This window comes from Sinocyclocheilus rhinocerous, unplaced genomic scaffold (genome assembly GCF_001515625.1).
Source record: "Sinocyclocheilus rhinocerous isolate Xijiao unplaced genomic scaffold, SAMN03320098_v1.1 scaffold1600, whole genome shotgun sequence".
Taxonomy (NCBI): domain Eukaryota; kingdom Metazoa; phylum Chordata; class Actinopteri; order Cypriniformes; family Cyprinidae; genus Sinocyclocheilus; species Sinocyclocheilus rhinocerous.
The window spans coordinates 739,355-756,840 of record NW_015665129.1 but is presented as its reverse complement, the minus strand read 5'-3'; the positions used below and the strand labels follow the sequence as shown (position 1 = coordinate 756,840).

The following is a 17,486-nucleotide window of genomic DNA, read 5'->3' as shown; positions in this document are numbered from 1 at the left end:
AATCATTAGGATATTACAGTAAGTAAAGATCATGTTCCATTAAGATATTTTGTAAATTTAAAATAAAATACAAATTATTTAAATATGTTGATTTATTTATACTTTTTTATTTATTGCTTTTACAATCACAAATCATAGCACAGTATGGTAACAACAGCAGGCAACAGCATGGTCAGCAAAACTGTAAAGGAGTAGTAGAAATTTTCACTTACATTTATGAATTTGGTAGACGCTTTTATCCAAGTCGACAGACATTTTCTTCAAGGTACATATTTTCTCAGTTCTTGCTTTCACTGGGAGTCAGACCCATGACTTTGGCGTTGCTATTGCCGTGCTCTATAGTTTGAGCCAACGGAAGGAATCGTATATGGGAGAATATTTAAATTTAAAATTAAATTAAAATTAAATTTATGCATTTAGCAGATGCTTTTATCCAAAGCGACTTACAGTGCATTCAGGCTATACATTTTTTATCAGTATGTGTGTTCCCTGGGAATTGAACCCACGACGCAATGCTCTACCACTGAGCCATAGGAATATTTATATATGTATATTATGTCCTATCTAAATAGTCATATTGAAAATGAAATCTAGTGTTAATCCATCACCTTGGATAAATTAAATTGGAGTTCACACATTCATCACAGGAATCCGTGATGGTCTAAGCCGCTCCATATTATGCAAATACACAAACATTCACACTGAAGGATGGGGCTTTTTCAGTGCATTTTTTATAGGTCCCCATCACAAAATGAAATTTTAAGCCATTCTGTCACATTCAGAGAGCTCAGGACAGGAAATGCATTTTCCATTCCATCTAGTGCAGCACTCTGGGCTAGGGTCATTTATGAAAGGCAATTGTTATAATAATATATACATTGAGTGCTCGGCTGAGTTTTTAAACAGCTGACAGGCCATGTAAAATGCCTCCAGTGCCAGAAGCAAATTTTACTTCATGGACATTCCTCCTGTTGTCATTTTGACGGTAGTTGATTTGTTCCCTTAGTGGTCAACACAAGGGCACAACAAATGTCTCAGGAGGGCACAAAAGCACACTGCCATCTCAGTGAACTTTAGAAGGACTGACTTTCCTCCTCTGACTACTCTGACATGCTTCACGGTGCCATATTGTTAAACAGACTCCACTATAGACGGCATTATTATTATGGCAGCATAGCCATAAGGACAGAAGCAAATAGAATTATGGATGTGAATGCTATCAATCACTATGCACGGTCAGGTAGCAATGGTAGAAAGAAGAAAATGCATCATCTACGACTCGCAAATGACTCACTGAAGAATATCTCATTCAAGGATATCCAGATACTCAGAGTAAGCACAATTTCAGGTCTGTAACAAACATCCTCTTCTCTCCTGCTAGATGAATGGCTTACGTTTAGCAGAGGTAGACTCTGTGCTCCGTCATTATGTTGAATCGATTGCCATATCCAAGATTTGTTTTATGAATAACATTTAATTGCATGCATTCTCGCACAATAAACAATAATAGTTCATTTGAAGCTTGTTCGACTGCGATGCGTCTTAAGTAGCTCTGGATGCTGAAAATGAGTCTTCATTATGGTAAAGACATGGTCGGTTAGCCTGGAGGTTTCATATTAATTATGGATTATACAGCCATGTGCAAATCATATGCAGAGCTTCAATGTTCTTTGGTTGAAGCCATTTTGCAGGTGTTTCTCTGTTGCTGTGTTTAGGCCATTGAAACACTGAGAACGGTGCACCAATCTTAATTCAAATTCGGGTGTATTTCAAGATTATGGATGCCTGTATAAGTATGAAAAGCAATTGGATTTAAGTTATAATCTTATTCCAACCCCTTGTGGAGTTCTGGAGCTTTATGTAATGCAGCTTGACTGCGACTTGCTCGCCGCGGTGAATCAGCGATCCATCATATTTCACCCTCCGCTCCGTTTGTCTTAGTTTCACATGAAATGAGTCTGGATAAACTTATTCACTTAATCTCTTTGTTAGACAGATGAATGAAAATGTTCCTAACAGCCCAATGGTCTGTGAATGCACAGCTTATCGCTCTCAAACAGGGCTGTTTATTTCAGGTACTCTGGTTACATACGCGCTCACGTACTCAGAGACACATGAATAATTTAATTAGCCTTTTTCTGTTTTCTCTAATTCTATTTTCTTTCGCATGTTCAATACATAATGTCTTACATATTTCAACTCTTTTGCGCAACACGTTTAAAAACCTCTGCCATAGGACATTATTTGGCCACTCATTGTAAGGCCTGATGAGTGCCATTGTACGACGGGCCTGTTTGTTTCTCTCCTTCGCTGAATCTCCTCCATTTCTTTTTCCCCCTCTCTCACCTGTAAACCCGTTGTCTGCTTAAATACCAACATAATTCTTCATCCTAATGATGAAATGTGCAAACATCTCTACAAACCTCACTACTTGCTGTGCAGAATGATAATGCTGGCTAGCGTTAAATACTGTTATACATCTTCCTCAGTCGTGTGGGACGACATTTAAGCATTTTCGATTACCCAGAGGGCTTTTGGCAGGTTTAAGACATCATGGGACACCACGTTTAATTACAATGCAGTTTATTTTATTCTTTGGTACAATATACAACGTTCCCTGACTCATTAGAGGACGGATATGAAGAGAAATCTCCCTTTATTGTAAACCCTGGACTCTTTGTCAACACTTTGATGAATAGCTTCTGATATAGCATGTAGAATTACCTCACAAGTCGCAAGTAGCGAGCAATTTGTTAGGCTGACGAGTAGCTCCATAAATCACCTCCTCTTCTCACATGAATTGATCAAATCAGGCCTGCCTGTGTGGAATGAGACACTGAGCAGCTACGAATGCCATGATGAAGAAAAAGCTGCAACAAAGTCTGAAAATATTCGGCGTAATACTAACTAACTCCTCTTCCTCGGCCGACTTTCTTTCATCTGTGATCAGTATGTAAAAATATTCCCCCTGTTCCTTAAGGACAGGACTTGGTGCACATACTTTGTTAAAGGACTGTTTGATCATAGCGAACAGGTCGGGCTGTGTGATGTTGACTTATAAGTAATTTGGCTTTGAATGGCGGATTTGGGACAGTATCATTGATCCTCTGAATCTCCGTTGGCTCCAGCTAAAGGTTATAAAGTTGATATCAAGCTCTCGGTTATGTGCAAAAAGATGCCTTGATCTCCTTCCTCATGCTGGTGTGCACTCTAGATCATTGTTATTGCTTATGTCAACATTATCGAGCTTTCCCTTGGCAGGTGCAATGCTGTAAATGCCAACAGAATCTGCCAATAGTCAAATCAGTTTGTGTCTAATGTATACTTAATTATTGCATACTAAATATGAATAAAAACGAAAAAGGTTTGTCTTTTTTATTTTTTGTACTGTCTGGTGTATTGTTTAAATGTCAAACAATTTGACAGCTAAGAAAATCAAGAGTTAGTGGAGATAGTTTCTTAACACAGTAACTTGCTATTTAAATTTATGTAGCCAAATAACTTTCAAAAGTTTGGGGTCAGTAATGTTTGAAAGAAATTTTACTTTTATTCAGAAAGAATGCAATAAATTGATTAAAAGTGAGAGGAAAGACTTTAAAAAGTTAGAAACGATATCAAATAAAAGCTGTTCAAATAAACGTTTTCTTCATCAAAGAAACTTAAAAAAAAATGGATCATGGTTTTCACAAAAACATTAGGCTGCACAACTGTTTTAAACACTGACAATAATAAGAAACGTTTCTTGAGCAGTAAATCAGTATATTAGAATGAACTTTGATGAATAGCTTCTGATATAGCATGTAGAATTACCTCACAAGTCGCAAGTAGCGAGCAATTTGTTAGGCTGACGAGTAGCTCCATAAATCACCTCCTCTTCTCACATGAATTGATCAAATCAGGCCTGCCTGTGTGGAATGAGACACTGAGCAGCTACGAATGCCATGATGAAGAAAAAGCTGCAACAAAGTCTGAAAATATTCGGCGTAATACTAACTAACTCCTCTTCCTCGGCCGACTTTCTTTCATCTGTGATCAGTATGTAAAAATATTCCCCCTGTTCCTTAAGGACAGGACTTGGTGCACATACTTTGTTAAAGGACTGTTTGATCATAGCGAACAGGTCGGGCTGTGTGATGTTGACTTATAAGTAATTTGGCTTTGAATGGCGGATTTGGGACAGTATCATTGATCCTCTGAATCTCCGTTGGCTCCAGCTAAAGGTTATAAAGTTGATATCAAGCTCTCGGTTATGTGCAAAAAGATGCCTTGATCTCCTTCCTCATGCTGGTGTGCACTCTAGATCATTGTTATTGCTTATGTCAACATTATCGAGCTTTCCCTTGGCAGGTGCAATGCTGTAAATGCCAACAGAATCTGCCAATAGTCAAATCAGTTTGTGTCTAATGTATACTTAATTATTGCATACTAAATATGAATAAAAACGAAAAAGGTTTGTCTTTTTTATTTTTTGTACTGTCTGGTGTATTGTTTAAATGTCAAACAATTTGACAGCTAAGAAAATCAAGAGTTAGTGGAGATAGTTTCTTAACACAGTAACTTGCTATTTAAATTTATGTAGCCAAATAACTTTCAAAAGTTTGGGGTCAGTAATGTTTGAAAGAAATTTTACTTTTATTCAGAAAGAATGCAATAAATTGATTAAAAGTGAGAGGAAAGACTTTAAAAAGTTAGAAACGATATCAAATAAAAGCTGTTCAAATAAACGTTTTCTTCATCAAAGAAACTTAAAAAAAAATGGATCATGGTTTTCACAAAAACATTAGGCTGCACAACTGTTTTAAACACTGACAATAATAAGAAACGTTTCTTGAGCAGTAAATCAGTATATTAGAATGATTTCTGAAGGATCATGAGACACTAAAGACTGGAGTAATGATGCTGTAAATCCAGCTTTGCATCACAGAAATAAATTACATGTTAAAACATATTAAAATAGATTTTTTTTTAAAAATTGTAATTATATTTCACAATATTAATTTTTAATATTATTGTTTTTTCTATACCAAGAACCCTTATTAACACTCTCCGCACATGAGAGAAGTCAATCTGAACTGACAGTGTCTGTATTCTTACATTCCACATTGCATTTGACGGCTGAGAAATCTTCATTTTCTGCCAATGTGAACACTAACAAGTTTAGATGATTTGGCTTGGTTCCAGGCCATGATATACAGTGGGTACGGAAAGTATTCAGACCCCCTTAAATTTTTCACTCTTTGTTATATTGCAGAAATTTAAGGGGGTCTGAATACTTTCCGTACCCACTGTAGCTTCAATGGCACTACTGTATGCAGATCAAATTTTTTTTTTATAGCTTTTTCAATTTAAACTAGATGAAAGGAAAATTAAACTCTGGTGAGTTTGCATTAATAAGAATAACAGCGTGCTGTGTTCAATGTCAGCTGAAGGCACCAAGGGGTTCAGATGTTTATTCAGACACTAATCAATTGAGAATGCAGCAGGGAGAGGCGTGAGCGCCATTGATTTTGTTCTTCTGCAGAGCACAGCTAACACACAGTGTTAAAGGGGACATCGGATGCCCATTTTCCACAAGTTGGTATGATTCTTTAGGGTAACCAAATACTTTGGTTAAAAATTCTTCAATGGTCGTGTAAAACGACACCCTTTTTACCTTGTCAAAAACAGCTCTGATCACAACGAGCCATTTTGGTGAATGGCTCTTTAAATGATAATGTGCTACTGCTCACCCCACCCCTCTCTTCTGTTTTTTTGTGTATTCGGTGGCGCGTTACCATCAAAAACAAAACTAATGTTAGACTCTCTTGTTCACTTTTACATCCAACTACAAAACACCTGGATTGCTTACCAGACATTATTGTCGCTATAGCTGCTCAAGCATGGAGAAAATGGCGGACAGCGTACAATGGGCTGAGGGAGGAAATATGCTAATACAGGACAGTCCGTCAGCGGATGTGTGCGGGGCCTGAGCAGTATATGATGTCATTGTGCTCAGAAACTCAAAACGGCTTGACAATTAGTTTTTTTGAGGGGGGTTTAAAATAAGAAGTGAATGGATTTTTAGCATTATAGGGTGGCTGTATCCACACACTGCTAAGACACATTTATATGCAAACACTGTATAAAAGTGAATTTTGCATCCGATGTCCCCTTTAAAAGCCACTTTCCAAATAAACAAATGGCCACGCCATTGGGGTTTGTAACAGGAAACACTTCACACAGAACCACATTTCAAACAGTTTCATCATTTTTATTCTCCTGTTGCAGTAAACGGTTGTATGTACAGCAACCTGTGAATGAATATGGTGATAAAAGACGGCTCCACTTGTGTAACACTTGTCAGTTTGTTCATGTATTTGCAATTACAGTGCAACATGTTTTAATATTACTGTCAGTTTTTAGCTTTCATCTTTGTGGTGATTTGGAAAGCTGTCTCTGAGAGCACTAATCAGGGTATGACCCTAGAAAATGAGTTGAACTCCATCAGTTAACCCTGTTTACTTGGTTCATGTTCAAGAATTGGATCAAAGAATTTGTTTGGCTCAACATCTTGCCACTCTGTCACTGATTCAAGAGTAATTTGTTCAGACACTACAGAAAAGTCAGTGGAGAACTCGTAATAACAAACCAAGTTTTTTTCTTTAGTAAAGAAGTAGTTTCTAAAACAATAGGTTTCATCTAACATGTCCTCTCTAATACCTGAGGGAAAAACATGAGCAGCAGCAAACACTGACCTTTCTAACCTACATTGTGGAGGTGAGACTGAGGCAGTTCAAAACAACTATGGTGATCCGGCATCTTTAGAAGGTTAATGGGGAAACTGGCCTGAAATCCATTGTGTATCTGAATTATTCACCGAGTGTAATTTTTTTAGAGAATTGTCTCCTATAAAGGCAGAGGGTAAATTGCTCCCTCACTTGTCCTGAGGCCAAAAGCTCATTTTACATCCTTTCAGTGACTCGAGTAGAACTGGCCTGCTTTTAATTGTCTCAGCTTCAGATTATGAATGTGTTTTCCACTAGCCCTTAGAACTCAAAGCTATTTAAAAATGGTAATATAATATAATATAATATAATATAATACGTTTTATTCAGCAAGGATGCATCAACATTTACAATAAAGACATGTATAATGTTACAAAAGATTTATATTTTAAAGAAATGCTGTTCTTTCGAACTTTTTATTCATCAAGGCTAGAACATTCAGTGTAATTTCATATAAACTCTAAGAAAGGATATTTTCTTGGCCACAGAAAATAACTTTCTTACAGTACTAGTGCATTAGAGCATGTAGTTACATCGGATCGTAACAGGGACATTATTCACAAGCTGTGACAGAATCAGAAACTCATGTAATTTTAGATTTACATGATTACACAAGATTTATTAACTAAACACTAACACATAACTAGTCTAAACAAACAAACATACAATCACTCATACATTGAGGGAAGGGCAAATGAGACTGAATGCATGAAAGCATTAGAGAAACAGAGGATGAAGCTATGAAAAGAGTCAGTTAACCACCTGGGTAAAACCATCAGCGCTGTTTTACAACGGGGTCTACAGCTTATACTAAACCTCTGTTTCGTTTAGTTAAATGTACGATACTTGCATTGCCTTGGTCTTTGACGAGTGTCCGGATGCAGTCTCGGATGAAAGTCTTGATGGTTTTAAGGTTTGGTGGTGTTGGAGTTTAAATCACGTTCTTCCGGGTTTGAAGGATGATGAACTCCAAAGGCATCCTCTTCAGATCTAAAAAACCCACAGACTGGCTGTGTTGAGGTCTGCGCCGGCTCTGGGACTTAGCAACCAGAAGACAGGAAGGTGATGAGAGATGAGGGAAGAGACTAAAAAGCGAGGCGGGTCACTGATGTGAGGCCTTTTAAGTTCTGTGGAGGTCACACCTCTTGGGGATCAAAGAGCCAATGGTGACTTTCACTTTTGGAGGGAAAGTTTATGACTCTTTGTCTTAAAACATGGTATTTTGCATATGTAATGGGATTGGATGTTGATGCCAAAACTGTTAAAGTTTCTTAGAACAATAACATGTTGCATGGGTATCAACATACAATATACACTCTCATTTAGATCATCAAAATACGAATTCAAAGAGACCAAACATGGTATAGGTGAGGCTATATTAGTGATCTATCATAAGCATGCATAAAACAGTATACAATGCACAAGACCATATACAAGAAGGTTGTAATCATACACAATGACCTGGGGATATGCATGATAGGAAAGTCATAGAAAAATTTGTCTATGAATTAATGAAAGAAGTCAATTCCTATAGCAGTATGTGTCTGTTTTAGAGAGAAATAAGTAGGGGGGAAGATTCTCTCTACATAATTTTAGGTCGTAAAGTTTATCTGATCTGGCTGAGGTGTCCTGGTTACCATGGTAACCAGGGGCCTGTTCTGCCTTTTTGAGGTGTACTGTAAGTCACATTTTGGTGGAAGGGTCCATAGACCCTCATAGTTGGCTAGTTGGTTGGGTGAGGGGTGTTAGGGATTATTTGTTAAGTATAACAAATAATTGTGTGTCTTATTGGTCCAGATGCTACAACACATATTTTACAACAATTTCACATAATTTTTATAGCAATACAAAACATGAAGGACATATGCAAATTAACAGAGAGGCATTTCTGCACCTGAGCTGAGCACTTTAATGCATTGTTACTTGTTCATCTCTAGTTGGCAGTAACCCTAAAGACACATGAGAGGATGCATTTTCTTTGCACATAGAGGGGTCAGCATAAAATACTCTACTTGAGTGTGCACCAGTTGATGTCTAAATTTAGGATCTTGTGTGATTGATAGAGATAAACTGGTATGAATAGAGCCAAAGATTTAAGCGTTACAACATCCTGAACACTTCCTGAGGCAGAGGTTTATTTTAACACTTGATGGTTGCTGTTTGTTGACTTCACAGGATGTATTCAGGGCAAAACAATGATCTGAACTGAAATATCCAGTTTTTGTCAGCACACAACATGACTGTGATCTCCAGCTCCCCAGTATACCATCTTGGCTTTTGAAACAGTTCTGATAATTACTATTCTGAAATGCTGCTGCTGTTATATGTAGCCATATGCAGTCATGAAATATCTTTAACTGTAATTATATGGGAATCATGTCATTATTAAGAGGATTTTTTTCACACTATTCCTGCCCGACTGTTCCCAATAACTCAAAACTGTGTGCACTAATGCACCGTATGTGTTATTTTTCAGTGGCATCCCTGGGAAGAATTGTGGTACCATTATTCTCACCGCAGAGGAACTCGGAAACTGTCGGGTAAGTCAGCAGTTTTACTTTATCCTCCAAAGAATAGTTTTACTCTGAAATAATTGTTTTTTTCAACCCCTTTTCACTTCGAAATGCTTGCAACTATTCAGCAGTGAAAACCTTTACTGAAATGATTCACTTTGATTAGAAAGCTGACTACTGTTATACTCTTGAGATCAGACCATTCACTGCCTGGCAGCCAAATACATTATTCTACAGAAATGAACTGGATTGTGCCTATGTCTGAAATATAAGTTGTTTCCACAGACAAAAGGGTAACAACATTTGAACACCAAAGCCACCTTTAAATACTTTTATTTCCATCTTACTGACAAAATGTAATTAAAGCATAAATAATGGAATAACAGAAGCAATGGTATATGTAGTCACACGTTTGCATCATTATTTAATACTTCTAACATGCATTATTAACCATCTTTTACACTGGCCATTTACATTATTCTGCTTAACTAAATAAAGACCAGCGCATAGGCTTGATGGAGAAGCAGCTGAAAAATTACTGAAGTGAAGATCACTGCAGCATTGCCCATTGGGTACTGTTAGAGCTTTTGATCTAATACACAATGAAGGCTTTGTTTGTCTCCCTTGTTCTTCTGAATACTTTTAGCTGGTATTTTAAGACTGCTCTTATTGAACCTAAGGGTCATGAAATTGCCATCAAGGTTTTCAAGGAGGAATGAACACACAATGGAATGTTGCAGCAACTGGTGTCACAGCTTGAGTAAAAAAAAATAGTCTTAAAATTGGTTTGAAAAAATCTAAGTGAGATATGGATTGTGTGGCCTCTCTGAACCAATTCAAGAGTGATGATGTCTCCCCCTTAGAAGTCCCTTTCTAAGACCTGTGTACTCATAACATGTTTTGTTAGACCTGCATTGATTGTCTGGTCCTAAGTATCTGGAGAGGACCAAGTATCCAGCATTTAATATTCTGCTTATGCATTTTAAACCTGTTCTGACGTCAGTCTTGATTGCTCTTGGACCAAAGGATCCGATATAGTATCAGCGAATAACACTAGATGGATATGATGAGAGGGTTCTTATAAATGGGAGTTCAAAGAGAAAGGAAAAATTTAAATCGCATCATATGACCCCTTTAAAGAATTGACTCATTTGTTTCGACTACAATAGTTAGCCAGCAATGACAACGAATAACATGTTTTATGTTGCAGTCCTCAGTCATTTTATTTCATCATATTCTCTTTAGACTGCATGTTAAAATATAACCATTCCATTTGTGGATTCAGTGGAGGAGGTCAGACAAAGAAGTTTCTATCTCCATCCCTCCCATCTCTTTATCATGTCTTCTCACTGGAACGTTCCAGTTTCGTCCCTCTGTCTAATAAAGTTTACTCTGTCACTGGTGATAGTACTCATTAAATCACTGAAATAGCAGTGCAGAGTAAATTACAGCTTTTCCGGGTTGTAAATGGCTATGTTGCGCTGACTACAAGCTCAAACACACACAAAGGACTGTTCATTTGAGCCATCTATTGCACACACTCACAGCCTCACTCAAGCTCATTTGAAATGCTCAAAAAGCTTTTCCCCTCTGTGAGAGTAATATATTGGTACATCTGCTTGATCTATATATATTTCACATGGTAGATCAAAAGATTTTACAGGATGTTATGAAAGGCTGGGTTTTGATCAGGTACATGCAAAGAACAGCTATGAGGAAATGCACCATGTGGAGACGAACCCTCCGCTTAATAGGTTTGCAGATATCTTCAAAAGTCTGTCTCTTTCCAAGAAGGTACATAGATGAATCCCATTCAGAAACCAGATAAAACCTGCAAACCCAAAATAATGAATGAAATGTTTCATCTCTGAAGTTCATTGTGGCCAAAGACAGGGCAGCTTTAGCTGTGATGTGAATCGCTTTGACTGACTGTCATTTATATAACTAACTATGCTGTCATTTAAGTTGTTTACTGTTGCTGAAGAAAGAATTGCAATCTGCAAGAAGACTGACTCTCATGCTCGATTGCTCGATAGACGCTGGATTCCATACTAGCATAGGTTGATATTTCGCTTTTCTCTGCCCAAATTGTTTTCAGCTCAAATTGATCTTGCCACTAAGGTCTATTCATGGGATCATAATCGCTGTGAATGCTTGGTTTGAATGGGGCTGTTAATCATGTGCAAAGTCCTCCACACACTATGGTTTAGTTTCAGTCAAGAAACAATTCAAGCAATGTGTAATAGAAGGTAGTGCTCCCTCGGCCATTAAATATAAGGTGAATTGTCCCTAGAGCGTGGAAAGACCACTGGCCATGTTCATCAGTGGATATACCATTAAGACTAATGACTTCGTATCAGTTAGACCTCACACCATACCATTATGGCTAATGAGGGTTGTCTCCATTGTGTTGATAACATCCCTCTGGCCCGAGAAGCCCCTAGCAAGCAGGTTTACGATGATGTCAGTCATTACTGGAGTGTAATTTGCAGTATGAACTGCACATCACGTGAATGATTCCTTTGGAAATGTTCTAGATCTCCTTCAATCTCTTCTCTCACTCACTCTTCGTCTCTCCTCACTGACTCCAGCCTACAATTTCATCCTTCTCTGAATGGCACTCTAAATGCAAGATAGTGTTTAGCGGCTAATTGGTTCAAATGGAATTGATGTTTGTTGATGCCAGGCACAGATTAACCATTTGGGCCACAAAATACCCATTTAGGGGCCACAGACGGTTTTTCTTTTGTATCCCAAGAAATTGCAGGTAATAATAAAAATTAGATTGGCATCTTGATTCATGTGGACTGTTATTTTAGTATTATTTATATACTATTGTTATTGTTATTTATATTTTGAATTTTGAATTTTTTATTTTAAATTTAGTTAAAATTTTAGACACTTTGCCACTTTTTAATATATCTGTATTTTGCTGCCATGACATCATTTAAAAAAATAATTATGTCAGCTTTATTTTAATTAATGAAAACTTTTAATAATTTTAGTTTTGGTTTAAAGGGGTCCTATTATGCTCTTTTACAAAGTCTTGATTTTGTTTTGAGGGTGTACTAGAACAGGCTCTCATACTAGGTTGTTCGAAAAACACATTATTTTTCACATATTTTACATTATTACAACACCTCTCTCCCCAGTCTGGCATGAACGGCTCGAATAGTTCCTGTATCAAATGAAGGCCTGCCTTCTGAAATACGAAATGTGCTGTGATTGGTTAGCTGGGCCAGTGTGTGTTGTGATTGGCAACACTCGGTGCCTGGTCGGGAAATGTCACGCACCTTACCATCGCCGCCTGCGAGCTTCAGTGTAAATATTGCATCAAAATCAAATCAATTTGAGAGCGATTTAAACCCGGATGATTGTAACCACTCTAAGTTGCAAACAGGAAGCAGGAATAACACTGTCCAACAGCGACACCCGCCTATAACACTCGTTGCCTTTTCTAGACCAGGTCTCGTCCCATTCGTCGGTATTTGTGATATCACAAATCCCGGAAAATATGCGTTGCAGTCCAAACGAGTCGTTCGTTGTAGTTTTTGAAAAGTGATTTATGTTCAATAAAATATCTCCTTTTGAAGTGGACTTTGAACTTTGTAACTTTGCAGATCTTTTTTATGCTCAAACAGCAACATTACAGACTAACTAATGTTGAAAAAGTCAAAAAGCATAATAGGACCCCTTTAACAATAACACTGTTCATGTGTCAGTGAAGTACATAATTATTATATAAATTCAATGATGATCTAATAACATTCTATACAATATTACAGTTACAATTTTCATAATTTCGGCTCTGTATGCCACCAGAATAGAATTAAAATGAAACAATCAAGATGAAATTGAAGTGCAGACTTTAAGCTTTAATTCAAAGGGGTTGAACAAAAATATAACTTAAAATGCTTAGGAAATACAACCATTTTTATACACAGTCCCCCCATTTTCAGGGGCTCAAATGTAACTGGACAAATAAATATCATGATAAAAATGAAAAAAAAAATTCATTTTTGATATTTTGTTTAGAATCCTTTGCAGGCAATGACTGCTTTAAGTCTGGAACTCATAGACATGACCAAAGACTGGGTTTCCTCCTTTGTGATGCTCTGCCAGGCCTTTGCTGCAGCTGACTTCAGTTATAGTTTGTCTTTCTGCCTTTAGTTTTGTCTTCAGCAAGTGAAATGCATGCTCAATCGGGTTGAAATCAGGAGATTGATTGGACCATTGCAGAATATTCCACTTTATTACCGTCAAAAACTCCTGTGTCCCCCCATTTTCAGGGGCTCAAATGTAACTGGACAAATAAATATCATGATAAAAATGAAAAAAAAAATTCATTTTTGATATTTTGTTTAGAATCCTTTGCAGGCAATGACTGCTTTAAGTCTGGAACTCATAGACATGACCAAAGACTGGGTTTCCTCCTTTGTGATGCTCTGCCAGGCCTTTGCTGCAGCTGACTTCAGTTATAGTTTGTCTTTCTGCCTTTAGTTTTGTCTTCAGCAAGTGAAATGCATGCTCAATCGGGTTGAAATCAGGAGATTGATTGGACCATTGCAGAATATTCCACTTTATTACCGTCAAAAACTCCTGTGTTGTTTTTGCTGTATGTTTTGGGTCATTGTCCATTTGTACTATGAAGCGCCTTCCAATCAACTTTGCTCCATTTGGCTGAATCTGGGCAGAGAGTATATCCTTATACACTTCAGAATTCTTCCGGCTGCTTCTGTCCTCTGTCACGTCAGCAATTATCACCAGTAACCCAGTGCCACTGGAAGCCATGCATGCTCATGCCATCACACTGCTCCACCATGTTTCACAGATGATGTTGTATTCTTTGGATCAGGGGTTGGCAACCTTTTCGGCATGACGTGCCATTTTTAATTTTTCTGGTTAATCGCTGTTTTTTAAGTAACTAAACTCAGCTTCATTGTTTGTAGAGAGAGACACAGACGCAGACAATTTACACATCTCTCTCTCTCTCAAAATTTGAGTAGTTTGCATCACTGGATATAGCTGTCGGTCATTTAACATTTTTATCGTAAAACGCTCTCTCTCTCTCTCTCTCTCTCAAAATGGCCATATTTGAGAAAAAAAATCGAGTAGTTTGCATCACTGAATATAGCTGTCGGTCATTTAACATTTCTATCGTAAAACGTATCTTTTAAAGTTGACGAATATTAAATGGTTTGCAGCTTCATCTTACCTCGCTCTCTTTAACGTTACACTGATGCTTCGCACTCTGTTTCTGTGAACAGTAAACCCCGCCTACTTTGATTTGATTGGCCATCTCAGTCATTTTGACATTGATGAGTGCTGTTAGACCGCTGAGGCTTTAATCTGAAGCACCTAGTATGTGCAGCGGTCGCGCGCATCCATAGACTAGCGCAAGTTAATTCTCACACTTTAATAGTTTTTATAGCTCCTAACAGGCTGTGTGACTACAAGAAGTTATTACCTCAAAATGTATGTCAGTATGCAGTTTTCCCTATTGCTCGCGTGCCAGCGATTATCCCTCTGCGTGCCACTGTTGGCACGCGTGCCGTAGGTTGCTACCCCTGCTTTGGATCATGAGCTGTTCCAAGTTTTCTTTACCATGGAGAGGATTCTCCGATCATCCACCACTGCTGTCCTCCATGGACGTCCATGCCTTTTTATGTACCAATTTGGCCACTCCTAATGTTCCTGCTATCTATCTGATGGATTTGTTTTGTTTTTGAAGCCTAACAATTGTCTGTTTCACTTGTATGGAGAGATCCTTTGACCTCCTGATGTGGGTTCACAGCAACAGCTTCCAAATGAAAATGGCTCACTTAGAATCAACTCCAGATCTTTTATCTGCTTAATTGATATATAAATAACGAAGGAATAGCCCACGCCTGTCCATGAAACAGCTTTTGAGTCAGTTGTCCAATTACTGATGGTTCCTTGAAAAAGGGGTTTAGGTACATATTAAAGAGCTGTAATTCCTTAACCTTTCCTCCAATTTTGATGTGAATACCCTAATTAAAGATCAGAGTGTGCACTTTAAGCCCATATTCATTATATAGCTGTAACTTGAATATGTTTTAGTCAGCAGCTAAAATAATAAAAATTGTGCCTGTGTCCAAATATATATGGACCTAATTGTATATATGATAAGACAATAATTAATTTCATATTATGGTCGATAATCATTATATGCATTTTTTATTGATGTTTTTTTATTTGCCCAGATTTTCATAATAAAAGATTATTTTAGGTAACCCTACCTAATGATAAACATGAATCTGCATAAAACTACTCCACTAAACAAAAACATTACATTCTACCATTGAGCCCTTGGAAAAAGACAAAACATTATGTCCATCAGAATGAGAAAATTACAGTCAGTGTTGTAGGGGGATGTCACTATCGACATAGTGTGAAATATTGTGATTAAAAAAGGGCCAGCCGTGTTTTTTGAGAGCTAAATATTGAGCCACAGTCAGGGTCAGTGGAAATTGTGGGAGGATTTGTTCATTAGCAAATTATTTATTTCAGAGTTGTTCAACGAAGACTTATTTTACCTTTAAAGGGGTCATATGACGTTGCTAAAAAAAGAACATTATGTTGTGTATTTGGTGTAATGGTCTCTTACCTCAAGCGTGTGACGGAAATGTTACGCCCCTTACCTTACTGTGATGCCGTGTCCTGGCATGATGAGACAAAACCAATAAAACCCATTACAAACGAGGCATTTGTTGCATCCAGTGGGGACATAATTATTGATTATAATGACTTATACTGTCTTTTTATGCGTTGCGTTTGCAATCGCGCCCCGTAAACATAAAACCATGTCTGCATTTGTGATCGGAGAAACGACAAACAATAAGCGCTACTCTACACTGCTCAAAACTCGCGTTTGAATCGTCAGTGGCAAATTCTTTAAATATGAAAACATACTTACAGGCTGTGAGTCAGCATTATTTGTCAGAAAAGTGTAGGCTACTCTCCCAGGAAACAGTCCTCGTCCTCCGTAAAATGCGTTGCACACACACGAATATATGGGTTAAACTGTTCTGGAACAGTGTTGTAAACTTAACCACTGATTATTAGTTAGAGTCATTCCCCCTTTTTCTTTGTTTCTTTCGTTCTTTCTCTCAATTTCACAGGACTGTGCAACAATGCAGTTCTGTGCCAATAAGCTGGATAAGAAAGACTTCTTTGGCCGCTCTGACCCGTTCATGGTGTTCTACAGAAGTAATGAGGACGGAACGTGAGTTAGCTGTCTTTCTCACTCTGATGCGCAGGCAGGAAAGCGTGTCTTCTTTTTGTGATGTCCAAATTGTTCTAGCCAATAAAATTCTCTTAGTACAGTAAAGGCTTGCAATATGCAAACTTCTAACTGTAATAAAATATAATCATGCAATGTATACTGCTTTGTTTGAGTTTAACTTCTTTGTTTTTTTTGTTTCTTAGGTTCACTATCTGCCATAAAACTGAAGTGGTAAAGAATACGCTGAACCCCGTCTGGCAGCCGTTCACCATTCCTGTCAGAGCGTTGTGCAATGGAGATTATGACAGGTGCACTCACACATACACACACTGACATGCATGTCAGTATATACTGATGCTTGTGTGCCTGTCGCCAGTGTTAACAGCTCTCATTCACTAACAGTGCATGTGCGTAAAACCTGTGGGCAAAAGCTTTCACACAGTAATTGATTTGTCAATATATTTTTCAAAATATAGGATTATTTTTTAGATAAAACCCATACACAATCACAGAAATGTCTATATATTGTATTGTTACATATTATAATGTAATTTTTATTTATTTTGACTTATTTTTTATTAAATAGATATTTTTAAAAAAATTATATAAGTAATAATAGTAACATTACATTACATTACATTATATTATATTATATTTAGGGATGTAATGATTAACCTTGAGCCGGCTAAAAATCGATTCAAATATGTGACGATTCAAATCGGTTGAGATGCTAAACAAATCGTGATTCATTTAGGAGTAGGAGATTATATGAATGCATGTCTGAGGGGAACTTACTGTCTTTAGAAAAGTTTAGATGGTATTTTTTCTTTTCATCTTGCCTCTGTATAATGCATATTAAAGTTCATAAGTGCAGCGCTGCTTTGTTTACAGCGGAAACCAGGAAACGCTTTAAGCGCCACCTGCTGGCAGAGAGTGAATCTGCATCTCATTCAGCTCCGCTGT

General features: G+C 37.5%; 1 protein-coding gene across 2 annotated transcripts in view; it reads left to right on the top strand.

The window, feature by feature from the left end:
* cpne5a (copine Va) overlaps positions 1-17,486 on the top strand; it is a 92,631-nt gene that overhangs the window by 43,384 nt on the left and 31,761 nt on the right. For both annotated transcript variants that reach the window (XM_016542314.1, XM_016542313.1), the window contains 3 exons: positions 9,241-9,304; positions 16,420-16,523; positions 16,727-16,831. In XM_016542314.1, the coding sequence (XP_016397800.1) occupies positions 9,241-9,304; positions 16,420-16,523; positions 16,727-16,831 (273 nt within the window). The remainder of the gene's footprint in view (positions 1-9,240; positions 9,305-16,419; positions 16,524-16,726; positions 16,832-17,486) is intronic.